At 39.0% G+C, this 26,984-nt stretch overlaps 1 protein-coding gene across 1 annotated transcript; it reads left to right on the top strand.

Annotated features, from left to right (window-relative positions):
- The first annotated feature begins 9,617 nt into the window (after positions 1-9,617).
- Positions 9,618-11,084, top strand: LOC122179449. The gene is made up of 2 exons (XM_042870347.1): positions 9,618-9,680; positions 10,268-11,084. Exon 2 carries the CDS (start codon positions 10,293-10,295, stop codon positions 11,082-11,084), a length of 792 nt encoding a protein of 263 aa, XP_042726281.1. The 5' UTR covers positions 9,618-9,680; positions 10,268-10,292.
- The last annotated feature ends 15,900 nt before the right edge of the window (positions 11,085-26,984 follow it).

The following is a 26,984-nucleotide window of genomic DNA, read 5'->3' on the forward strand; positions in this document are numbered from 1 at the left end:
GAAACAAAAACACTTATTCCTTTGAAAAACCCAGGTCTAGCTGTTAGCGTCAATTATTTTAAACACCTACTGAATTTTCTGGCATATATATCTCCTTGAATCTTGGGCGTGATTTTATGTGCTTTAAGCATTTGATCACATAATCAGTTTCTGAAAAGCAACACACAGAATCCTGAGCATTGTCCTGGCGGATAGTCATGTCAAACCTGACACAAACAAACATAAGGGAACAATTGTTGTTAAAACACATTGCATCACATTGCATGTTAAAGCATTTGCTCTGGTAATCCACCATGCTGACGTGTCCCTATGCTGATGCTATCTGAGCAGGGACTGTATCCTTAAAGTTGACATGTGCATCACATTACAGCTGTGATTTTGTTATGTATCATTGGCATAATGGATATTCAGAAGAGATTCATAATCTTGAAAGGTGGCTTGAATCCACAGATCTCATCCATATTCTGGTGACTCAGAGCATTGTGGAAATTCATTTTATAACATCTCATGCTATCTTGGGCAAAGTAAACAGTTGCCTAGGGCAGCAGACTTGAGAGAGAGGCTGTCCCGGTCTTGTTTTCTACTCCCTCTGTGCTGACGAAGATAGGAACAAAATCTCCTTAACCTGCTTCTCCTCTCTCCTGCTCCCATTTCTGCAGTTTAATTCTGGTGGAAATCCAAAGGCCTTTTTCTGCCCTCTCCCAGTCTCTTCTTCTCATTCACCCTTACTTTAAAGATTTATCCTGGCTTTTCTTCTCAGAGTTTCCACTGCTTCCTACTCAGGGTGTTCCAGCAGTGAGAGGATTCACTGTCCTTTCTGCATCTTTTTCTATTCCTGCAAGTGTTTGTATTTCTTCTGGTAGCCTGAGCTATGTGAGAAACGTGCATTCCTGCACCGAAATATTCTGGTTCACTTGCCCATTGGTAGCTGTTGCTTTGAAAGAGCTTTTTCACACTGGAAAAAAACAGACAGACATGGAAATCTTTGCTGTGGTGCTCATGATTCATGAGATTAAACAAGACAAAAGTAAAATGATGTCAGCATATTACTGAATCCCTGGGAAGATGTGGCCTGTGCTGTTGGCAATGCTATTCACACGGCATAGAAGGCAATTGCAGAATTCATTGCCATGGGATGTTATAGAAGCCAAAAGGCATGAGTAGCAAATCATTCCATAGATGGCTATTAAACACAATTATCTAGATGCAGTATGATGCTCAGGAAACACCTTTAACAGTGGTTGCCAGAAAACTATTTGGCGATACCAGTGCGAGGATCACCCTCTCCATGCTCTGCCCTTATACTGTCTACAGCACTGACTGTCGCTCCCTCAGCTCCTGTGATGGGTTATTCAACCAAATTCATTTTTGGCCATGTCTGTATCATAGGCTTTTGTTCTTGTGAGTTGCACGACTAAAGAGACTAATTATTAAATCAAATCCATTGCGTCTTCATCATTGTGTCTTCAGAGACTTTTAAGTTCTAGCATACAACAAAGAGTTCCTGCTTTAATGGTGCTAAGGCTTGAGCTTTCAGTCTGAAAGTCAGATGTGCCTAATGGTTAAGGTGTACTACTGCAGACTTAGTCATCTGAAAGTTAAGTCATTTGAAAGTGAAGAGAAGCCTACTCCACATGGCACATGCATGTTGAAAACCATCCTTAACACGAGAAAAATTATCAAGATTGAGCCTTCTCCTTCTCTTATGACTTTTGTACTTTTGTCCAGTGAGCTTGGTAGCTTTGTCTGCAAAACGAGCAGAGTTCCTAGAGAAAATGCTATTTGTTCTTCCAAGCAAAAAAGCAAGTCCTTAGGTGGTTGCATGGGCATTGTTCATGCATGTAGTACGTGTCCTTCCTAATGGATTTCTTTTTTCTTTGTCTCAAAGCTTTGGGTTGTCTTAACTTGCTGTACTTGTCCAGTTCCACTTCCTTCTGGCATACATGTTATATACTCATTCAGACAACCTGCATCAAAAGAAGCTGCAGAGATGTGCCACCCTTTTACAATAACAAAACAGCAACTTTTCTTCTGCAACTTCCTTAAATCAGCAGACTGGCAGTTTGAATTATCACTTACCTGAATGGTGACAGAAGTCTGTGGAAGGCTTCTTCCACGTTGGTATATGTACAGCAACTATATACAAAATTGTATGTAAAAAAGCTGAAGATATTTCACTCATTTGACACATTATTTTTGCCTAAGGAAGTGTAGAACACATATGGAGGCATTTATATATTTATTTCCTGCTCTTGCTGTGTCAGCTCTCTGCTGGCAATTGTTGTTATCAATACAATCTCATGTAGGAAAGCAAGGAACTGCAGTATGCCAAGTGTGAGGTCAGACAGGATGATTTGGCTTTCTACTCTCAAAATCTTAATTAGTACAATACCTCCACTAGCTGTTGGAATCTCTTTTGAAGCAACTAAAAGTAGTGAGGCTGGTGGTGCTTAAGCTGAGAAGGCTTGCAATGTGGCGAAAAGGCCACTGATAGCTGATGATGTTCTTGCTCTGCGCTTTTTATGTTGGTCAAATAGCTCTGAAGGAAGCTCTGTGGGCATAATCGAGGAGAAGATTTTGTTCTACTGTCACTGGAGTTTAATGGCAGATTGCTGGCACCTTCGGTGTATGACCAGGATTTAGGACTACAGATAACAAATTCTGGCAGGGCCTTTGCCTGGGGCTCAGGGCGGGAGCCTAGGGAGGTTCAGCAGGGGTTCAAGCAGGTAGAGCTGCCAGGAACTTCAGAACGTTATAATTTTGACATTCAGTACCTGACTACTCCTTATTTCTGGGAAGCGCTCATTATTTCTTATGTTCAGCTCGAGACTTCAGAAGGGTACTATCTCAGATTGTTCTTTCTTATCCTGTCTTCTGTTCAAGCAAGTCAAAATTGGACTCCCATATCTATTCTTCTGTTAAAAAATAAGTGCATGTAGATATGTATCTCTGAAATAAACCTCCAAACATTTGGAGGCTTGTCCTTCATTAACTGTATATGGCTTCTCTGCTACTTTCTAATCTCTTAAACCTTTTACTTAGAAGGGATTTACTTAGATAGGGATTTATCTGATAACAATTCTATAGGCAGTGGGTTGGACTCTGATAAACTGAGCAAAGGACCTCTAGATGTGAAAGTGTAATTAAAAGTGTAGAAGAATTTTCTGTGCTTAGGCTAACCTTTGGAAGCAGGGTGCAAAAATGCAGACTGCTGTGCAGTGCAGTGTAAGGACGTGGTCATGTACCTCAATTCCAGTGGTCCATGTGCCTTCTCTCCCCGTTAGAGTCATCTGTTTGCTCTCCTGTAAATGAGGTTTATATCAACAACACTACGTAGTGTTCAGTTTGTGGGTTTTGGTGACGGCTGTGTATCGTGTTTGGTCTCATCCATTTCAGTCACACTAATAGCTTCAAAGGTATTAAGGTCCTTCTCAGCCCCGAGTGAACTTAGGCAAAGTTTTTTATTTTTGTGTTGAACACAAACAGTATGTGGTGTGTGCAGTCACTACAAGTAAAGCTGGATGGCTCAGGGTGCTCTGCAAGGATTGACATGTATGTTTAGCAGGAAGGCATACTGACTGAGAACACAGAATTTTTCAGATCTTTCCAGATGCAATCTTTTTTTTACCTCTTGATGATAATCTCTGGAGTTGGGTCCTCAAGAGTGATCTTAAGAGTCACAGAAATTGTTAGGCTCAAAGAACATGAATACATTTTTTTTTCTTTCTTTTGCTATTTAATGTGGAGATATTTTTAACAACAATAACAAGAAACAATGCCTGTAGATATAATTTTCTTTGCAATCTTGCCTCTTAACATTCTGGCTTAACAGATAAGAGACAAAATGTACAGAGTTTTAAAGCAAACTTGTTAATTATTTTAAATGCATTTGACTTCTGAAAAGTTCTGAAAGTTCATTTGATATTGTGGTGAAACACCAAGCTATTACTTGTCTGCCCATTTGCAACTTCGTCTCACTGCCTCAGTTCTTCCCCCCACGTTTTTCTTCTCTTCCATCTCTCACAGCGCTCTGTTTATTGTTCTTGTAGCTTAGTTGTCTTCTTTCCTTAGCCATCAGTATGTCAGTTATGGTTAAATGTCAAAAAGAAAGTAAACGTAAACATCAATCATCAAAAATTACATGCTCTGTTTACATATTCCTCAGCAAGAAGGATTTTTCCCTCAGTGCATACCAAACATGAACCTTAACTAGACACGTGAGTCTATACTTTCATTTTCACATCTGAAATCTAGCAGCTATGTTGAGTAATCCAGTTTTTACCTGCTAGGCATGGAGTTCTAACAATTTTTGAGCAATACTTATGAATCTTTTAATACTGGAGGTTATTCAAATATATTTCAAGTACCTTTTTTTTTTTTTTCTGCATGAAGATTTTTTTTTTAGTCTCTCTTCTCCATCCGAAGACGAAGACTATAATAGCATGCCAGTTACCTCATCTTTCTGCTTAATTTTTTCTTTTTTTCTTCTCTCCCCATTGTCTTCTACATTTTCTTGATTGTTGAACAAAATGGTAGGCATCCCTCCAAATTATTTTTTTTTTTTTTAAAGAGAGCAGGATGACCATCACATTGAAGTTCACCTTTAATTTTGATACCATTAAACATAACTTTTTCTTTATTCTATTATATGGGAAAAAATAATCAAATTCTCACTGACATTTGGAAATTTTTTCACTCTAACATCTGAAGGAAGCTGATATTTGCAATCTAGCCTTTTTTTCAGCTTATTATTGTATTTTCCTTTTTGGTACAATTGTACTGAATTACAGACAACCATTCTTTTCCTTGGAGGAAAAAGAACTCGCAAATTTTAAATGGGGTAAATTTGTTGTTTTCAACATCGTTTCTTTCAATTTAATATAAACTTTCCTCTTTTCACCTGTTACCTCACAGAGCACGTGCTCCAAACTGAATATCTAATGCTTCCTCCTTTACTTTCTGTTATGGAACATTCTTAACTTACTCTAGAAATGCAGAGTTCGCTTTGCGTTGAAAGAAGTCAGCCTGCTTCAGTCAGTGAACTGACGCACACTGAATCAAGCATGACTCCAGCTCAATGTGCCCATTGATCTTCCAATTCCACTTCAGCCTCTGTGCAATGCTGAGTGTCTGCTGTTACAGCTGAAGTAGATGCCTGAGTTCACAAGACTTTAGAAACTTCTTGGTGACTATTTCAGTGTACCAGCATGGCTCCATGGATCAGATGGTGGGATACACATACTGTGTACTGGCTTAGGCAAGGACAGCATTATTCTTTTTCTGAGTTAAAATGGATTCAAATCATAGGCTAATGTTCTCTGTATAGACAACAGGGAGAACAGCTGCTGCCTCAAAAATCAAAGCATTCTGCTGTTGGATATCTTTATGAAGCCATATCAGTATATATTTCATTGTTTGTCCCTGGAAATATTTGGGGCTCAAGCAGGGTTATAAGTTGAGTTGCTGAAATACTGTGGTGAAAGTTGTCATCAAGCCCTATCTAGTGTTCAAGATGTTTTGGTACCCGCTGTCATGAGATTTTCAAGCTCACAAACTCAACTCAGAACTTAGCCTGAGCTACTCTTTCAGGGATTTGCATCTCTCGTAGGCAGTTCTGCTAAAACTGACAGCAATCTTACTAATTTTTGCCAATCGTGGCAGATTGTTTCAGTGGTTTTTTTTGTACTTAATATAAAGATGGTTGATTGGATTCCTATATGTTCATTTTTGTGAAGGCGCTGAACTTTTCCCCACAGGTAAAATTTCCCACAAGTAAAATTACATATCCACTTAACTTTTTGTCTAAAACTTCCTGGTTATCTGCAAATGTGATTACATTGCAGCTCTCTGCAGATGCCAGATTTTTCTTCTGCGAGGCCATAGAAAACCATTGTGATGTCCCACCATGCTTCAGCCTGCCACTTGAATACCTGTAGCACATTCCAGCCTCTTCAGTAGACTTAATGTGAAGCTGGGCTGCATTTATTTTGCATTTCTTTGTTGGTGTAAGAGGACTGAAAGAGAAATGATGAGGAATGGATGAAGGTGAGAACAGAACGTGCTGAACAATGGTAATCTCTGGCTGGCAAGTGACCCCTCTGGGTACCGTTATCGTCCAGTGTAATTCGGAGCAGCAGTAATAATTCATGTCTGGCTTGGGTATAGAGGCAGAAGAAAGGGAACACATGACTTTCTTCTATGACTTACTGCTCTGTAAAAGGATTTTAAAGAATCTTTGGGGAGAAATTTAGGTCTCAGACGCACACATGTGGATCTCATTGATTTCATAGGAGACCATGCAAGTGTGTACATTAACAGACAGAATATTGCTTTTGATCTTTAAGAGCAATTAATATAAAATATGGAATTACACTACTGTGTAATAGGATATTTTTTACTACCTTGTTAAAAGAACTCCCCAAACCCAAGTACAAAACAACGTAACATCCCAGGCCGAAGTCTTGTAAAGGCATATCTCCACCAACACTTGTCACTTTCTGACTGCTTGTGTGTTTGAATGTTAGGCTTTGAACTTCAGTAAAACATTTGTACTTAATAAAAAAACAAGTCTTCCTGTCCTCACATCTGTCCAAGCTGGTGAATGGCCTTACAGTGGAAGGGGGGAATTAACTGTTGTGACTCTGCAGGAATTCTCTTTGACCCTTTCCTGTCCCTGTGTGATGTGTTGACATAAACCCCAATCACAGAAATATGCAAGCATGGAACACTTACGAACACAATTATGGTTCTGAGATTGCAGGTTACCAGGTACCTATCATAGCTAATAGCTGATGGAGGCGATGGATTAAAAAAATCACTGTTGGCACAGACCTTGCAAGGATGTATAGGACTGGTAGCTTACAGGTAAATAAGCAGAGTCTACACCTTGAAACTACTGTGGTCACATCTACCTGTGAATGGGTAGTAATAAAATGCAGTGACTCTCAACTGAAAGTGTTTTTGCTTTCATTCTACCTACCTGAAACGTTTGCTGTATTGGACTGACAGGTGAATTCACTGTGAAATTTGAAACAGCTTCTGCCTGGCAAGCTTCCCACAGACAGAACCTTGGAAAGCAGGTCCAAAATGAGCAACAGGCATTCAATAAAGGCTACCACAGATTCTCATTTGGAGCTGCAAACTCTTCCAGAAGTTTCCTCATAAAGTGAAATGGCACAATGTGCTTCTCACAGAAGAAGCTTTTACAAGGTCTTTTCTTGTCTCTTTATTAACCTGTTGATTTGTAAATAAAAGAGAGCTAAATTTTAAGAGTTACTTTGTCCAATTTTGGGAAAGTAGATTGTTGTCAAGAATTGAACAAGAATTTATGTGTTTCCACTTGAAGTAGACTGTGTTCTTCCTTATATCCCAGCTATAAATACAGAATGCACTTCTCCCCAAAGGTATCCATTGGTCTCCCTGTTTTCTTGAAAACTCCATGCTTTTGTTCCCGCTTTCAAATTTAAGTATCTCAGTCCTTGTCTGAAGTGTTCAACAGATGTTCACTTTCAGGCACCATCTGAATCTAGAAAAATTCAATCTGATCCTCTAGATGAAATTTTAGAAAATTATGAATAAAGAAAAACAAAGTAAAAAGGAAATATGCATTGGATTTCAATACTACTCCATATCTTACAGTATTTTTGTTGTGCTAAAGCTCTAAGTTTAAATGACTGATTTTTATGTTTTTTTTCTTATGTTGAATTTCATAGATCACCACAGAAGTAGTCACATTCTGTAAAGAGCCATCTAGCTCAATGAGTTTTGATTTTGTTTCTAGTTTTTGTTTAGGTGACTGTACCAAATCTCACTTATTCCATCTAGGTCTACATCTATAAAAAATGAATATTTTTTTATTCAAAAATCTGTTGTGTGGCTTTTCTAAACCCCTTTCCCTTCAAAGAAAAAGCCTATGAAGATTTGCTGAAAAAAATGAAGCTGCAGAGAGATTTAAAGTTAGAAAAATATATATCCTCTTATCTATCATGTCCTGTTGGACTACTAGAAAATGTTGATTTTTTTAGCAAATTGCTGCAAAGTTAGAAGGGAAGAACAGAATATTATGACCGGTAGAAACATATTGACACAGCTTGAGACCATATATTACCTCACAACATCCATCCACTGTCCTCTTTGTAGTTGGAAGACAGGGCAACAAGTTACCCGGAGAGGTGGTGGATGCTCCATTCCTGGTGACATTCAAGGCCCGGCTGGACTAGGCTCTGAGCGATCTGATCTAGCTGTAAATGTCCTTGTTCATTGCAGGGGAGTTGGAAGACACCTTTAAAGGTCATCTAGTCCAACTCTATGGAGTCTATGATTCTATGGTAAGACGTACCTGCAGTGCTTTGGAGAGAGAGCAGCCAAAACTAGGCTTATGCACAATGCTGTATTCGAATGATCCTTCTTGGAGTAAAACTGCTGGTATCTGAGTTCTGTGCTTGTCAATTACCCTAACTTCTGATTCATACAAATGGAAATTACTAAAATACAGCCTTACAAAGTTTACTTACTCACAGTATATTAATTTCTTCATAGTCTAGTTGCAGCATAATTTGGCACATAAACACAGTAGAATTAGTTATTTCATCGATTCAGTGCAAAATATATTTTAGAACACACAAGAAAACAGTGTTCAAGTAGACTTTGGTGTATAGATCTGTGCTAGCTGGAGTTCAGATGTTCCACCCTTGGAATTATATCTCATTTAACAGATTAATTAGAGGGAGAGAGATAGTCAGATGAAACATTAAAAAAAAATAAATAACTAAAAAATTACCTGTGTTGTATTGTATATAGAAGTGGAGATAGAATCTACCCTCATTCTTTCCAGCTCCAGGAAGATTCTAGGAAATATTTTGGGTTGGTTCTCTCTTTTATTCATATTAAGAGAATAAAGTAGAGAAAGCCTCAGGGCAGCATAAGCCCTGTGGCAGATTCACAAAAGTAGATGCAGATAGATATTTTTTGAATTTTGTTCCTTACAAGTGGGGGAAGATGCTGAAGATAGCTTTTCTAAACATCAAAGGTGCAGATGAAGTTTACTGTTCTGTTAGATATTTAAGTTGGCTGCACTATTTTATTTTCTGAAAGATTAGGTCACCATAATTAAATATAAGTGTATATTAAACACTTAAATGTACAGCTTCTAGCTGCCTTTATGCTTACCATTTATTTGGTGCCAAAAGCTTGTTTCATCTTGGTTCATGCATCTAAAGTTTATCTAAGCTTGTTTTCTCTGAAGAAAAACATGTATGCATTGGAGTCCACTCTTCTGGGAGCTGTATTTGCTCCTTGCTGATTGACAGAGACAGGATGGGCCATTTGTATCATCCCCGTATATTGAGTAAATTAGGTGTGTTTGGATCTGTGGTTGAAAAATAATGTCATCCAATCCCAGTTTTCATTTTGGTACTCAAATATGACATAAAAGCTCAACACTAGGGAAGAATATTCTCTTAATAAGGAAGGGGGGAGGGGCAGGGGGGTGAAGTCAGCCCTTCACTTCTCAGTGATTGGGATTCACTCTGTTGTTGCTGGGTGAAACAGAGTAGTGCTATTGCTGCTCCTGCTTCTTCACAGTGATGTTTCTGTTCCAGTTTTTGCTGACTCATATTCGGGAAAACATGATGCGCAGACACAATGCATTGTAACTCTTTTTCTTTCCCCCACTAACCTCGGTGAGTATTCTTTTTTTCCTGTCTATGGCTAGCATAGTACTATTATCGCTGTGCTGATAGAGTTAGTAGGAGGGAGAAAGACAACCTTGTAAACAAACTGCTAGCAGTCTGATTAATCTCAGAGAGGGCATTTAAATGAAACCTGCTGTTTGTGGTACATCCACCTCTTTAGGGCAGATCAATCCTGATAACTCACCCGTCTCTACGAACTACACTTGCTAGAGCTGTGTTCTTAAATGGGAGAAGTGCTTACAATAGCCATTTACAACTGTATTCTGCTTAATTAGTCAGCAAAGCTAGTGCTGCAGGGATAGATCACTTTGCTTTAAAGATTTGAGAATGTTAATAGTACAGTTTATCATTTTAATTATTATTGGATTAATGTTGTGTCTCGAAGAACATCCAATGCAAATCACAAGAAATGGCCTGAAGTGACCCAAGGGTTGTGCTTTATTAGAAAATTAATAGGTCCATTGGTTAAATACGAGGAGAGATTCTTTCTTCAAATGTCACCCTGCATAGGTCTGCTGTGTGTGTGCCTCTGTGTATGTGGAAATGAAATCCTCATGCTTCCACTTTGTCCGCAGAAAGTTTCTGTAGCTCATGCAATAAATGGCTGAGGAAACATGTGCAGTAACAAGAGATGAAGCGGAGACCCAGAAAAACTGCGATGAAGACCCATTTCACGATGCTGAAACAGCATTCCCTGATTGCTATGACAGCCTTAGTGAAGGCAACAGAGGCTCAGAGATGCCAGAAAGACTGTCTGTCCTCTCTAGCAAGGCTGTGGCCCAAGCAAAAGCACTTGCTGGACCATCAGTGGTCATCAATGGCAGCCATGCCCAGAGCAAGGCTTCTGCCTTGGCCAAGCACCACCTGATGGCTGTCAGTGCATCAGCAGGAGGCTCATCCTGCTCTACAACAGTCTGTAAACCCAAGCCTGGGGGCCTTGCCTCACCATGCTCTGAAAGCATCTACTGTAGCTGTGACCAAGATTCAGAAGCATCGTGTGTCCCTGGGGTGCCTGAGGAGGCTGGTGAGCCCCCCAGGGCAGTCGTGGCCCTATTGGTGAACAACCTCAGGTGCTGCCACGTGCCTGCAGATAGTGTGTGGCCTGTGGAGAGCTGCATTGAGGGCAGCCCTTGCGGTCTGAGCTCAGCCATCTGGATGAAGACCACAACAGTAATGGAGACCCTAGAAAGCAAGAAAAAGGAGGAAAAGGAGAAGTACCGACTCCAGCTAGCAATGTACCGAAGACTCGTGCTGTTGCGTTCTATCAGGAGCTTGCACAAGCAGCTCGAGCAGCAGCAGGCCAGGTTACAGGAATGCTATGGCGTGGTCATAAATACCAAGAAAGAAGTGTTAAAACACATTCGTTCAACCTTGCCCTCTCCTTCTCCATAATCATGTTGCTGCATGCAGAAATGAGCTTTGTAATGCCACTGGAGCCGTCAGTAAGCTTGCATGCCATGAGATGGTTTCTTCTGAGCCAAGAGAACGTGCCCACATGTGCTGAGAGCTGAGAGGAAATGGCAACAGCAGAGCAAGAAGAAAGGGAAAGGCAAAGCATGGGCCCCTGAATTTGTCTGCAGGGAGCTGGAATAAGATTATATCTGCAATAAGGAAATGCTTGATGTGCACTCAAGGCTTCAAGCCCATGTATGACATGAAATAGAGGAAAAAAAAAAAAAAAAGAAAAAAACTGAGAACATAGTCTGACATGATCAGTAAAGGTGATTTGATGCCAGAGTTGCTGCCTGCTAAGCGTGTGATACAACACATCTCCCTTGGACATCTAGTACTAATAAAATGAGCAAAATTAGGGTTCAGTTCTCTTCAGGATATTAGGAGCACTTAAACTCAGGCTTGATGATGTCCACCGAGCTGCCCGCTTTTCAGAAAACTGCTAAAGCTGTTGCATGTTTGTGATCTCTACCCTCCCACCAAAAAGAAAAAAAAAAAAAAAGTATTCATATTGACCAGAAATCTTTCAGGGAGGTAGAAGAGTCAAACGCATGTACAGAGAAACTGCAATTGCCTGAGCCTCATTAGAAAGGCAAGCTAAAAACAAAGGCCTCATAATCTGGTATTATGTTGGAAGCCCAGACTGTCAGTGCCAGGGGAATGTTCGAGGTCTGCACAATTATTAATCTGCTGCTAACTCCCAGTGGCACTAGTGTCTGCAAATCAAGCACATTTTGTGCCTTACTGCTGTCATTTAATGGAAGTTGGTGACAATTAGCACTTTTTATCCAGGTGTATTAGATGCCTGGAAAACCCTAGAGCAGTTTCTTCAGTTGCTAAGGTAGGATGCCTGCAGGAAGTTTGATGTCAGTAAGTAACAAACAAACATAGAGAAACATAAAGGAAAAAAGATGCAACTTCTTTTCATGCATTAAAAAGCCAGTCTGGTCCCTATTATCGAACAGCAAATTGAATTGTTGAATGTGCTGTCTTAGAGTCTGAAGCAAAAATTATGTAAGAAGAGCTTGAAAAGCTCCCCTTTCTGGGCCTTAGAGTAGCATAGAAAAATCTTTTTTTTCTTTTTTTTCTTCAGATACCCATTTCTGATGATGCCAACTTTTCTTTTACCCTGTTGTTCTTTGTTACAAATGTGCAAGTAGATTAAGTATATGAGCAATCAAACAAGTTTTTGGCATGGATTTGTTTTGTTTTGGTTTTGGGTTTTCTTTTTTTGCATGAAAAGGCAAGTCTGTTACTAGAAGTCCCATCTTTCTCAGAATAGTGTTCTACATATGGGATTTTTTTTCTCTTGGCTTTTTTGTGTGCTCAAAGAGGGAAAGTGTCTGTGTTTGTGTGCACACACATGCACCTACATACAAATGATCCCCAACGGGTGGCACTTCTTTTTCTGTAGTAGAAAAAGGAATAATCGCTCAAAATAATCTTTGCTGTCTTCTCTGAGTTGCTTGATTAGATTCACTTGCGCACATCTGTGAGCAAGGTATTGAAGTAATTTAACAATTGAAGTGCAGCACAACATTGTTATTATTCCATCTTTGTATTTCCTTGCACCCAAAATAATGGAAGCCCCCTGGGTATGCACAACCTTAGATAGGCTTATTCATCTCCTTGGGCCCTTGCGCAGCCTCTTACACAGCACAAGCCTGTAATTTTGTATGCAGAATTACCATAGAAACATTCTTGGCATCAAGGAGATGTTTGAAGGAGCATCCTGTACTGTCTCATTTGGGGGATTTGGGTTGCTGGCGGCCGTCAGTGGGCTGCTGAAGATAGAGCTGGGGATCTATGTGACTGGAGGACATTACTCCTAAGCCCTGATCCCACCCAGCTCTGTTCAGCCTTGGGAAAGCTGTTCTCAACCAGTAATGCACATTTACCAAAGAACATTAAACTCACCTCAAAGGTAATCTGTTCTGTCTTATTATGCCTCCTAGGAAGGCATGGCATCATTCGATCATGGCCAAGAGGACTATGCAAATATTTGATTTTTTGAAAATTATTATTATTATTATTTTAACTTTTTTTTTTCAATTCCTGACTCCCCCAAAATACTTGTTTTGTTCCCCCCCCTACCCCCATTAATTAAGAGTGAAAATAAGAGTTCTATTAACACAGACACAGGCACACCATTATTAGGTTGTCTCTCGTTGGGAGGGAAATATTGGAAAAGGGGTGCATCTCTCAAAAATAAATAAATGCAAAAGTACTGAATTCTGAAATTAAACGTCAAACTGTTTCTGTTAGGATGAAAACTAAAAAAAAAAAAAAAAAGTTAAGTCTTCGTAGATCATTTTGGCCTAATTTTATTTTTTTGTCTTCTGAATAAGATTCAGCTTTGCTAACACTATCATGCTGAATTTTCTGCTGACATAAAATACATATGCACAAAGGTAAAGTGATATAGATATTTTGCCTCAGTAACTGCTGAAGTAATGTCCTATCCATCACTATATAGAGCTATCAATTCCTTTTAAAGGTGACTAGAAGATCACTGAAAAATATTTCTTACACCATACACAGTGGAAATAGTTGATTTGTCAATCTGTTAACTGCAAATACTTTGAGGCAGAACTGTGACTTCTTTTTTGGTATGGCATCTCTTGTAACGTTTCTTGGTTCTTATTGGAATCAGTAGATGCTTCTGCGCTATGAATATTAAATGTCAAGAGGTCTGTGCTTGAGCAATGCTGCCTGGCAAGAAAGCAAAGCCAAGACTTGTTCTGTGTATACACAGTCTTTCCATGTAGTGATTTTATGGATACATGCGAAATAAATGTTAACTGAAGAAATAACAAGAACACTCATCTTTGGAACTGTTTGCTGGTTACCTGGTGGTTCTAGTGTGGCTTCTAATAATTGCGTTTGGCCAAACTAATTGAAAGCTACAGGATTTTAAAATAAACATACTCTACAAGCTTGGAAAACGTGCTTTAACATCAATGCTTTTCTCCTGTGTATGTCAGCAGTTGAAGACAAGCAGGAAAATGCTGAGTAAGTAACCCAGGAAGTATTTTCATGTACACCAGACAAAGCAACAATCTCAGTTTTAGTAAAAACACATCTTCTGAACTGTTTTCATCTCTTTGTATGGTTAAGAGGTTTGGTGGTTTGGATGAGGTTCAACTAAATTGAATTCAACTAAATTTCTTAAACTTTGTATTTCTTTCTGAACCCAAACTACATGAGTTTAGTTCTAATCAGAGGAATAAGCTGGAACTACTGACACTTCATATATGTATGAAAAAGCTGTCAGGTCTTGGGTAATGGTGACAAATTAATCAATTTCAGTAGGGTCTTTCTCCCCATTATATTACTGCCTGCCAGAGCATGTCAAGCTAACAATCTCTAGGCAAATCTCTTTGAGCCAATGTCTTGTTAACTACTTCCACAGCAAAGGTTGAAGTGAAATTGCACTGTCCGAGCCTTGAGGTCTTACTGCTCACCTAATTGCCTGATATGGCAGGAAATAAATGGATTTACCATGGAAGAAGGAGATGTTCAAAAGATACTGGCACCCTCAGTCATTACTATCACTAAGGAAATTGCAGCATATGCCTACCAAAAGACAGGTATTTTTAAGAACTTTACCTTTTATAAACAATTAGTGATAAAATGCATTACTGAGTTGGTCTTCAATGAAAGGTCTTTTCTTCCACACCTCTGGCATTTTAGCTGCTGTCCTGGAGGCTTGTCAGAGCTGTCCTTTTTCTATTTCTGTTGTTGACTGCCATGATTCTATGAGCGGGCCAAGATCAATTTTGTTCATTCATTATTTATTGTGATGGAACATCATACTTGGTGAGGGGTTAGCTCAATTCTTTCAGATTTTGTGTCTTTGCTTAATTAGAACAATGGTGGCTTTACCCACTTATAGTACATTTGTGGGGTAAACTTGTGAGCTATGCGCTACTAAATCCAGATCATCCCATGTTGTTCTTAGCTACATGAAATGATGGACATGAAATGAAGGGTCATGACATAAATACATAAAAGATTTAAAGATGAGGATGTTTACTCCTAGCTGATGAGTAGACTTAGAGAAATTTTAGAGAGTGCTTGCTACAGTTTCTCTATGAATTCTGTGAAACTAGAATAAAAATGCTGTGAAATGCACGTTCTGCTTATGACTCTTGAAAGCAATGCATTAATGCAAGAGTGAATGTCAAATATGCTTGAATGGGACTCTACTGTGAACGTGCTAGGTAAGGAGTAAATTTTCTTCAACCAAAAGCTCAGATGAACATGATATTCAAAAATTCAGATATTGGATAGATAATAAGAATGAATGGAACTAAAATAAATAAATAAATAAAAATCAGGGTTTGATATTTAGTGTTGCTGAGATTCACGCGTATGCTATTTGTCCCAGTTGGCCTGGCGTTTGCCTAGTTTGAATCATATTGAAGTCAAGCTTTTAGTCATGTTAGAATGCAGCCCAGTACTTTGATGTGGTGCACCTTGTTGAATGCTCTTTTGAGGATTTATATGTCTCACTCCTGGTATCTCAAAACAGCCATAAATTTTTTGGATGGTACTCATCTTTGTCTTTCTGGGAAAAGATTTGGAAGCAGATAAACATCGTACTATGAGTTTCTTGCCCTGTTGAAGAAAGAGTCATCATTTGTTTTTAATGAAAACTTATCGCAGGAAAAATGGCCCTGTGAAAGCATTTCTAAGAGTTTACTGAAATAACAGTAGCTCTTAAAGAAATAAAAATCTATATGAAAACAAGTTTTTCAAGTTATACTGATCATCTCTCAAAATTATAGTCAAGTTTCTGAAGCCATGAGTGTTGCCTTCATCTCTGAAAGGCAAAGAGGCAAGGAATTCTTGAGAATCTCAATAAAAGTTACAGTCTTCCTTTGATTAGTGGGGGTTGGAGAGGAAAGGGAATGTGTGACCATTCATCACAGCTCCAGCCTCATTAGTACCCAGGAACTTTCTACTCTAAATGACAAAGAGTTTCACTGTCGCCAAAGAGAAATTGCTGCTGACCTTAGACCTCTTTTTGGAAAGTAAAATAATGGAGCACAGGAGCAGAGTTTGATATTTGACTGAATTCTACACAATTATCATGCATGTGTATATAATAAAATTAATTCTGTGTCTCTGCATTGTAGCCTCCGGCAAGCAGCGTACAATCAGTTTTGTATGTATAATAGATCACAGAGTTGTTCATGAATAATACAAATGCATTGAGCAGATACTAGTGAGTGAGGATGTTTGTCTTTGCACGGAATCGAAGTGAACATGTAATATTGTGATAATATATATTTGATGAATTCAGGTCTGACTTGCCTTTGCCATAGCCTGCTAATTCCTTGACAAGGGTTGCCACAATAATTGAGTTTCCAATAACATTATGATTATTTCCACATGATAATTTAATTGTAGGTATTTTTTAATATTGTAATAATGTAGATTTGTGATTATTATGCATTTGCATGCAGATTTTCCTGGTGACTTGGAGCACATCCCTACATTTATAACTTAATTTCCTATATTATTGCAAATATATTTTGGGATGAACTCATTAATGCAAACTAAGGGAAAAAAAGGCCTTTTTAGTTGTTTTGCCTTTATTATAAATGGCTGAAAGCTTTGCTCATTTTTTTTAGACCAGTCTAAACAAGTGAATAAACAAAAGACAACTGTAATTCATGGATGGATTAATTTAAAATAATAATATAATTACAAATCGTGGCAGATTTGTCTGAGGTAATCGGGCTGTAGACTGGTACAAATTTTTCATTTGTGAAACAAAACTTGTTTAGATGAATCACCAAGTTTCATAAGGGCTGCTTTCCATTCTTCCAATTCCCCTATTTAAGGCATTGCCAAAGTAACTGTGGCTCAAAATTAATGCATTCCTATATGAGTGGAGGTAGCAGCAGCAATGCCTGGGCATCTGGATCCAACTAGGTATTATTTTGTCACATGGTACGCCCCACAAGAACCAAATTAGGTGTAGGGAGTCATGATGCTAGCAGAGCTTTTAACTGTTTCTTTTGGCCTGCTCTGGAAAGAGGCTGGTTGCCTTGCTGCTATCAGCCTTTAAAGTACATTAGAAAATCTTTCTGGAGACTCAGAGAGGGGCAAAGGGACATCGCCATTTCCCCAAAATAAACTCCATTCTTACTAACTGGAGCAGATATTCATATCATCCTAATAGCATCCTGCTTCAGACAAGAGAGCTCTCTTCCAGTCATATCTAAAATTTGTTTTTAGCACAGTGCTTCTATTTTGAAGAGAAACTTTCCAGAAGCAATGACATAGAGCTTATATGTTGCTCCTTCTACGTGTTCTTGAAAAAAAATGAGAAAACTGAACATCTTTGGCACGTTTTATCTGTAAAACCTCAAGTCTTCAAAGTGAAACCCGAAGTCACAACGGTGGAAGAGTTCCTGGCCTCCTCCAGGTTATCAGTAGCTGACAGGATGTATTTTCATTGCATGGCAGGCATGTGCAATAGGAGCTCAGAAAATAGCCCTAATTTTTTGATGTGGATGTCTGTAAGTAAGGACTGAAAAATATAATTTACAGCTATCCTTTTGCATTGCTCTTCAATGTGGGCAGAATCTGTTGGTTTTGTTGTACCTGTGCATGCTTCTACTTTGGGTGTATTCTCTAAATTACCTATGCAGGTCACAGGAACTGTACAAGTCCCTTCTCTTTCATCTTTTCTTGCTGTGTGGTCTTAAGGCCTGTACAGAAAAATAAAAGCTTAACCTAGACAGCAAAAAGATGAGCTACACAAACGTTGGGAATTGCAAGAGTTCAGGAGTTTGGCCCAGAAATTGAAACTTGCAATTTCTTGACACCGGGGTTCCCTTCTTGAGGAGGGTAGAGGGCATTCAGTTCAACTCCATTCAGAAGTGGATTTGCATCCAGGTAGCAGTCAGTACCATGAGGGGTAAGATGGCTCTCTCTCCTCCTATGCTGTGACTTGAGGGCAGTTGTGTTTGCTGCTTTGCTCTGAGTACTTAGGAAGGAAGTGTTTAGTATCAGGTCACTTGGAAGGCTTGTTTTGATGTAAAGCTGTTTGTTGTTGCTGTTGTTACTTCAGTCAAGGGGAACAAAAAATATATATATCATGTTTAGTTTTCTCGCAACTGTTTTTTTTTGTTTGTGAACCAGTGGGAATATATAACTTCTGTGTGAGGTAGAGGTATGGCCTCCTGTATACGCACTGACATTTCCCAGCATGTTTTGAAAGAAAGAATTCTTCAAAAATCATTTGAATAAGAAGCTATTTATACATTGCTCATTGTCCCTCGTGCTTGAAAACGGATTATTCGTGCCTACTAGCTGTTCTCCTCGTAATGGTGAAGGTTTATTGGCCATAATCCTGGAGGTTCCCCATGTATCAAGTGATCACGGATTGTATTGAAAAGGAATGCTTCTGTGGCAGCAGGCAGCTCTTGGGTTGAAAGAGGTGTCCCTTGTCCCTGAGCAATTACCTGTAAAGATGATTGAGGCTTGTTGATAGACCTCCATGGAAGGCTTGCCTGGTGGTTGGGGCTTAGCAGTATCTGACTCGGTGAGGGATCCTTCTGTGCAGGATGTCTAAACTTGATGTGTTGCCCTCGTCATGGAGGGCATAAAAGTAGACAAAAACAGAACATGCCTTGAGGACCAGGCAGATGCAGATTTACTGCAACCTCTGTCTTAGGGGTTGGAAGAGGTAGGTAGAATTTACAAAGTACAGTTATTGACTAATTGCTTCATCGCTGAGACTGGTAAGGAATCAGTGATACATCTCCTGAGAGATCAGTGGTGTCACCTCACATGTCCTCGGGGTGCCAAGTGGTTTAAAGAGCTCACTTTGAAAACACTGCACCGTGATAGGCTCCAACTCCCAAGGGATGCGTTGTGTGTACATTTTGTTATATATAATGACGCACTGAAAAGGCAATGAAACTGTTAAGGGAACGCTGCGTGCCTAAAAAGAACATATTTTTCTTTGAACCAATAAGAGAGAGAACGTCTTTCAGAAAAGCAGTTAAAGTAATATCATTTACATGTAACAAGTGATAAAATACTAGAGAGAATTCACCTGTCAAATGGAAAAGTTTAAAACATGAAGTCTTCTGTGTAACATATACATTTCAGATTGGACCATTTTCCTGATAAGGTAATAGGCCTCTTCCAAAAAGTTTGTATATATATATACAAAATTTTGAATCTGACACAACTGGCATAATGAAAACAATTATTTTAAAAGGTGGATATGAAGAATAAATCATCAAATATAATCATTTCATGTAGTCATTCTTTATATGAGATGCTATGAGATTTAACAAGACCGAAGTTGTGAGACTGGGAGGTTTTCAGCAAAGGTGATTTTGTAATAAAATAGCTCAGTGCATATAAAAAAGAATACCCCTAGAGATGTCTAACAACAATATTTTGAAATTAGGCTAAAAAAAGGCTCATGTTCTCTTCAAAAAAATTCCATGTGGACATATTCAAAAATTTTGTACGGCCTCAGTGTGCTTGGGACTATTTCCCTGTAGAAATGTTTTTACTTACAATACGTATGGAAATGTATGTGAGTGTTTTCTTTTGTTTCTAATGCAAAAGCAGATGCATTCCCTAAACTTGACACAGAATGAAATCTGAAGATATGAAATCCCAGCCAGCAAAGTGACAGAGCAGTTGGGCAAATGTGTTTTAGATGAACTTTAAATGCAAAATTCAAATTGTACAAATAATCTATTTGTTGTTATTCAGAAAGAAACAAAAACTCATAAGAAAAGTGAATTGGATAGAATAGCATGATCATATCTTCTGTTACCTCAGAACTGGCCATCAATCACTGTCAGTTAATTATCATTAAGATTGCATAAAAAAAGGCTCCTGTGGGAGCTGCGTGCTCTGTGGGAGCTGCATGGTCTGTGAGAGTTGTTCTTTCATTAAAATAAGGCAAACAACATAAGCTTTCTTCAGTATTCTTATTTTTTCTTCCTTTTTTTGTCTTTTTTCCTCCATCTGAGCCTTTTGTATATAAGGAGATAATGTGGGGAAGATGAATCTCGAAGTGAATAATTGTGCTGAGTTACCATATAGATTGTAGGGACAAGGTATTAGAATAAAGGATTCGAAATTAAAATAGTCAATTGTGGGGAAGTTTAAGGAATTTAAAGGATTTTTTAAATTTTTTTTAAATTATTTTTTGCTGAAAAAAACACCCACAAATAGAGACGAACAGTACTATCGCACTTTCTAAAGTCAGAACTTGTGAGTTCTTTTCTTAGTTCTCACTTCATAATTAACTGGGCTGCTTTTAAGCCTCTAGGGTTCATACTTTTCAATGAAATGAGCAGTTTGGAAACTTTAGTCTTAGAAAAGGGATAAAAGTTACCCATCTCCAAAGGGTGATTCTTTGACAGTGCGTTAGCCATCTTGAAAGACAGCGTGAGTTGCAAATGCAGAAACCTTTGGAGTTTATCAGCTAACGTGGGGGACTCGTACACTTAGCTGCTTGACCATGACAGGAACAGCAGTGTGCTAGCAGACAGAAGCAGCTATTGTTATTTCCAGGGTATTTCCCTGCACTGCTAAGTTACACTTTTTGAAGTGTCAAGTTTCATTGATGGTGCTCTTCAGCGTTACTAACTGTGGCTAGTACTTGAGTTCTGCACAGCTTCTGCCTTTAACACAAAGTTGTTATTAGGTCAGCTCATTCTTGCTCATCCTAGGGACCATGAAGTTATTGTGGCAAAGCTCTCTGTTGCGCAAGAACAAGTTAAAGACTGAAACTTTCAGGACCAAAGACCTTTATCCTCAAATAAATTCAAAATACTTGTACTTTTCATTAGCCACGTTTTGGCCAACTGCTCAAGTCAAGTCAGAGTAAATGCAAAAGCATAACTAATAAATCTCAGAATAAAGACTTCAGCAATGGTGACCAATGAGAAGTAGTGAGTGACTTAAACAAGAGTGGAACTGCCCCATTTAGGGCAGCCCATCAGTTCAATCCATCTGCCCCCTGTCAACCTTTCTCCTGGGGAGGCCCTTTTGTCTGCATCTATCCAGTTTTCAGGCAGCATTTAGTGTATGATGAGCAGCTAGATGGTTGCAAGGTGCAGATACGTGTTAAGATTGGATCAAGTAACTCACAGTGCATGCACCTCAGTTTTCTTTATTGGCTATTTGCTGACCTGATGGGACAGATTGTACTTTGGTTATGATCTCATCAAGGAAACTGATTTATACTCTTATATGTTTGGTGTCTGTCATGTGTTGAGTTTCTTCATTCTTATTCAGCTATGTTATTAGAGAAAGAAGGTCTCCCAGAGTCTATTTTATTTTGCAAGTGGTGGGACAGTGTTAGCAAGTAGCTAGAAACTACAGAGGGGAGTGTTAGGCCACAGCAAGAAGGGACAGTGCATCTTGTAAGAAAACTAAGATGTAAACCCTAACCTCTTCTAATTTACATATGGTGACATTTTGCAGAAATATTGTAACATTAGCAGTGGCATAATGAAATTCTGCCTATCAGCTGTGGAAGGAATAATGTTACTGTAGAGGTAACCTGTTCACAGTTTGTTATCAAGAAAATATTCATGCCAAGAAACATACATTTACCAATGAGTGTTAAGAACAGTGTTTTTTTCCCTTATATTTTTTCTTCGTGGGCTATCCATCTTTCCCTCCAGATTTACTGCATGATCACTCCCTTTACATGCTAATTATGTGCAGCTCTGGTGAATTTGTTAGTAGTGACACTTCGGGCACCCAGTGGGACTGCAACTCATTATGTGGCAATGTCCAGATATATCAGATATTATTAGCTGTCATTAATCTGCTGTGGAAACATTGAGTGCACAGCCAGGAGAGAGACCAGGAAATAGAGTAAAAATGAAGTCTGCAACTGCCCTGGCCCCCAAAAGGTCAGAGAGCAAATCAGCAGGGGAGAAGAATACACCTTAAAATGGCCAGTGCTTAGTAGCAGATTTTTAACCCATTGTAAACCAATATTTCTCAGCACAGGAAAGACAAAAAGAAATGATGCTGTTTGTTATGTAGGAAGAAGGAAGGCACTCTCTCAAACTCCGGCTGTCTAAAGGGGCATCTCAGAAAGAACAGAAGTGCATGAAAAGAAGAAAGAATGAGCAAATAGCAATATCTGTCTCAATGTGGATAGAACCAGAGCTCAGATCTTTGAAATTACATGCAGTGTAAACTCAGAATCTGATTTGGCCTGCTCTATTTTTGAAGGTAATGTTTTATGGAACCAGACTTGGCAGCAGCAAAAATCCTGCGGTAATCAAGAGCTTGCTCTTGCTCTTCATGTAGTTCTGGAATTATATGCCTGTGCTCACGACTGCTCACTAGCGTCTCTTATGCAGCTGAAAAACAAAAATCAGAGTACATTTTTGGCATCAATTCTGAAAAACAGTCACTTATAGGAGTTATGCTTATCTGTTAATTACATTGCTTGGGTGGCAGCAGTAAAAATGAAAGATTCTTCCCAGAATGCTCCAGGGTATTTTCAGTCTCCAAACTGTCGTGCGACACATAGCCCAGGACTGCAGGAAGTCATGTCTTCTTTCTTTCAATCTCTAACAAGGTTTGAAGAGACCAGCAAGCTTTAAGACATGTAGAGTTCTGTCTGGTCTGAAATAAAAACAGAAAATACCAAAGTACATGCTGGAAATCTCTCAGTTTGGTAGTGCTGAAAAAAGGTAATCATTGATTAGTCTGCATGCAGTTTGAAAATTCAGATGTTACTGACCTTAAAAAAAGGCAACTGTCCAATAGAGTGATTCAAGATACAAATTATAATTTATCTAAGAAAGTAAAAATGATGTTTGCTTTGCAAGGGAACAAGGACCCTCACTCCTTTGTCTAGAAGCAGTGTTCTTGTTAGCAAGCTTATGAAAACTTAAAGGAATGAAATCTCTAAAATGCTTCAACAAACTGCATCTCATACAGAATTGTGGAAAGCTGGAGTTGAGCTTCTGGCAGTTTCTTGGAAACTTATAGTGAGCAACATGTCTGAGTTTTCTGAAGGAATTTGGGAGATAGTGGTTTTACTTTAGTTAAAAGAGTCTAATCTGATGCTGTGCAATCTTTCTTGTACTGTGACCTTTGCATGCTCTAATCTTATCCTAATGAGGATAATAACAGGAAAAAAAAAAAAGACTTGATGTTTTATTTATAGACCTGTCTTCAATTAGGCATGCTCTGATAAATCCATAGGAAAATAACCACCGTGCATCCAGTTATAGATTGTCTTAAATTCTGCACAATCCCGTGAAAAAGAAAACAGTATATTTGGTCAAATGGCCCCCATTAATACTTCCTAAACTAATAGTCATTCATGACCTCAGATTCTAGGAAAAGACTTAGAGGTCATTTTGGTGGCATTGTGGGCTTTGTGGAAATGAAAGCATTATGGAGTACAGTGTTAGCCATGGGGCAGGTGGCAAGTACCCAGGGAAATAAACAAGAAGCAGTTTTATCATTGGTCTTGGACCTTTGCAATTCTGGTGTAACAGGAGAGTTTGTTTATTTTATCTGAGAGCACTGCGGTATCAAAGAAGAGTTACAGTCTAATGGCGTTAATGGGGAAAAAAATCACTAACACTGTTCTGAGTGCAGTATGAATATATTCAATAGGTCAATAATAGGTTCTTTTCTAGTCTTTTGCTAGTGTTTACAAAATTTTACAAATAGGACATGCGTCTCTGTTTTTCCAGAGGAGGAGAACAAAAATGCATTCCGGTTTCTTTTTCCTTTGAGTGCTTCAGAGAACCAAACATGAGGTGAACGCTCTTTTAGTGGTAGGTTAATGAGTTACAGGTCAGGCTTATAGTGGAAAAACTGCAGTTGGCCTCCATGGTGCTGTTTTCCAAATTTTCACTGATGAAGCTATTATGACGGGCATGCTTTTTTTTTTTTTTCCCCTTTTTTTTTTCCCTTTTGCATGGTGGAACATGTTTGTTGTTTGCCCATCGACATTACACTGTCTTTTCAGTGCCCACATTGCTCCTTATGATCCTGCAGGCTCTTATTTTCACATTTAACATGATATGCATGAGTTACCCTCATTCAACTGGTGAAACTAGTCAGGTGTAAAATGCAGATGCATGAATGTCTGCAGGGCTGGGGCCTGAGCAAATTCCACAGAAAACAGAAGTGTGTTACATTTTACAGAGGTCTACATCATTTCTTACTCTGTTGTTTATAGCAAAATTAACAGTTACACAAATAAACTTGTGTCCACATTGCTACCTAGGATGTCTGCACGGATGCCTGTGAAATTTACAGAAAAATGATGTGTTAACTGTTTTCATATTTGGTCCTTTAAAAGGTGGCTATTCAATAGTATATACTCAGAAGCACTTTCAAAATAAATTCTTGGAGATGATAGGTTTAAACTGAGTATAAGATGTAACATAACAAAAGAAGGCTGCCACATCGAATTTGCAGTGCATAGAACCAATAAACAGAAAGTGCCGGATTGCTCTTTTCCTCAGAAAATTAGGAACTATAACATAAAAGCCCCAACAAAAATTATACCTCCTTGGGCAAACGTGAGTACCTTCAGGTATACCTTAACAAACTTTCTTCTTTTAATGATCAGCTTTGTAAAAGATAATTATAGGTATAGATATGTACCGGGTGAAGTGTGCAAAATTAGCTGTAATCCAGATTATACTTAGTTTTCTGAAAATTAAGAAGTGATAGCAGCTCTGGATTGACTGACAAGTTTCCTCAGGAGCTGCTTTGGTGTGTGCTCTAATATTTCTCCTCAGAGGCTGTGATAGGGCCCTGTCTCCAGAATTATAGGGGAATTACACCAAGATTCTATTCTTCAGTTCCTTTGCAGATGACTGCAATCGGTAGGGCTCTATTACAGCTCTGTTCTTGTTAACTCATGCAGTGTTTTAGAGCATGCAACATGTGAGTTGTAAGTGATAAGTGCCATAAGTTACACTACTTGGGGTAAAGGATTATCAATTAATATTTAGGGAGATGTCACTGTTTATGTGATGCTTACTGAGAAAAATGGAAGGACAAAAGAGTCGAGCTCTGGATTAATTGCAGTTTTCCTGATGTTCTTGGCCATTTATTCATTCAAGTTAGGGGATGACCTGTTGTAGAGGAGCTGAGCCAGCAGTGTGCCCTTGCAGCCAAGAAGGCCAGTGGTGTCCTGGGGTGCATGGTTAGCAGATTGACTCTACTCTGCCCTGGTGAGGCCACATTTAGACTACTGTGTACAGTTCTGGGCTCCCCAGTTCAAGAAAGACAGGAATCTCCTAGTATGACTGCAGTGGAGGGTGACAAAAGCGATTAAGGGCCTGGAGCATCTCCCCTATGAGGACCCCCTGAGTAATGTGGTCTGTTCTGGGGCAAAGAAGGCTGAGAGGAGATCTGATAAATATCTGTACAAATCTAAAGGGAGGTGGGAAGCAAATGGATGAGACCAGGCTCTTGGTGGTGTGTAGTGATAGGACAAGGAGCAATCACCTAGAACTTGAACATAGGAAGTTCTGTACTAACATGTGGGAGAGCTTCTTTACAGTAAGGGTGATGTTAACTGGAACAAGGTTGCCCAGAGTGGTTGTGGAGTCTCCTTCTATGGAGATATTCAAGACCTGTTTGGACACCTACCTCTGTGACCTACTGTAGGGGGGGTGCTGCACTTGATGGTCTCTTGAAGTCCCTTCCAACCCCTGTGATTCTGTGATCATTTGTTTGAATGACTTATGCTCTTGCAGAATGAGACACTAGTGTGGGAGTGGAGGCAAGAATCTGACCTGAAATTTCATAGCTGTAAGTTCTCATTAACATTTTATTTAAAAGCATACCTGAGTACACCTGATACAGGAACAAGAAAAATCAACCAGAACAAAACGCCATCAAAACTCAGGGTGATGTTTCAAGAATATTTCTTGAAAAATCTGAAGATTGGTAGTGTACTTTCCAGAGCTGGGGGTGATTGCTTGTACTACTGGAAATTACTTACATTTTTATTTCATTAGCATGAGAAGAATAGAAAACAGCATCTTTTTACTGTTATTTTAGCAAGAAAAAAAAATATGAGTCTTTTGGATGTCAGGAAAATGTATTTAAAATAAATAAAAGAAATTAGAGAGAGGCTGACGAACATCTGAGAGTTTGAGTTTCATCGTCACAAATGGCTGCAGAAATTGAGCTGCCATCCATGTGTCTGTGTATAAATATGCTGAAAGTGCAGACTGTTGGATCAAGGGTGAGTAACAACTCCAAAAAGCTTTACTAGCCAGTTGTAACTGGCAAGCAGAGTTCATTTCAGATGCAGACATACTACTCCACAACAAACTACAGATAAACAAACCTGAAATTCACTTTGTATCCTTTATTAAAGTTACACTGTATATCACCAAAACATCATCATTTCCTAGAGTTATTGTAATCTGTTTCTAAACATAGCAAGTCTTTATTGAGGTTTTGTTTGCTTAAAAGCATTGCGGCTATGCGTTCAACTTTGAACCTCATTCTGCACAGTGAAGTAGAGTCAGCTGCCTCTGAAGAAAATAAAACAACAAAACCTTTCAAATATTTTCAGGGAGGAAAGCAGAGAGATTGAAGGGGAATTTTGCGATCCTCTTTAATGAGGGTAATTCTGCTTTGGTGGCCAGGACCTGGCTTTGGCATAATGCCGCATTAGGCAAATAACTCTTGTGTGTGTGTTAAAGAGACCACTGATCTGTCCTACTTTCTTCCTCTTCTGTGCACCTGAGCCGACCCTTGACAGTGAATTTTGATGGCATCCCTTTTGAACAGCCTTATATGATTACTTCCATCCACAGGTTACTGCTGTTC

This window comes from Lagopus leucura, unplaced genomic scaffold (genome assembly GCF_019238085.1).
Source record: "Lagopus leucura isolate 7727_CA_CO unplaced genomic scaffold, USGS_WTPT01 Super-Scaffold_100002, whole genome shotgun sequence".
Classification (NCBI taxonomy): domain Eukaryota; kingdom Metazoa; phylum Chordata; class Aves; order Galliformes; family Phasianidae; genus Lagopus; species Lagopus leucura.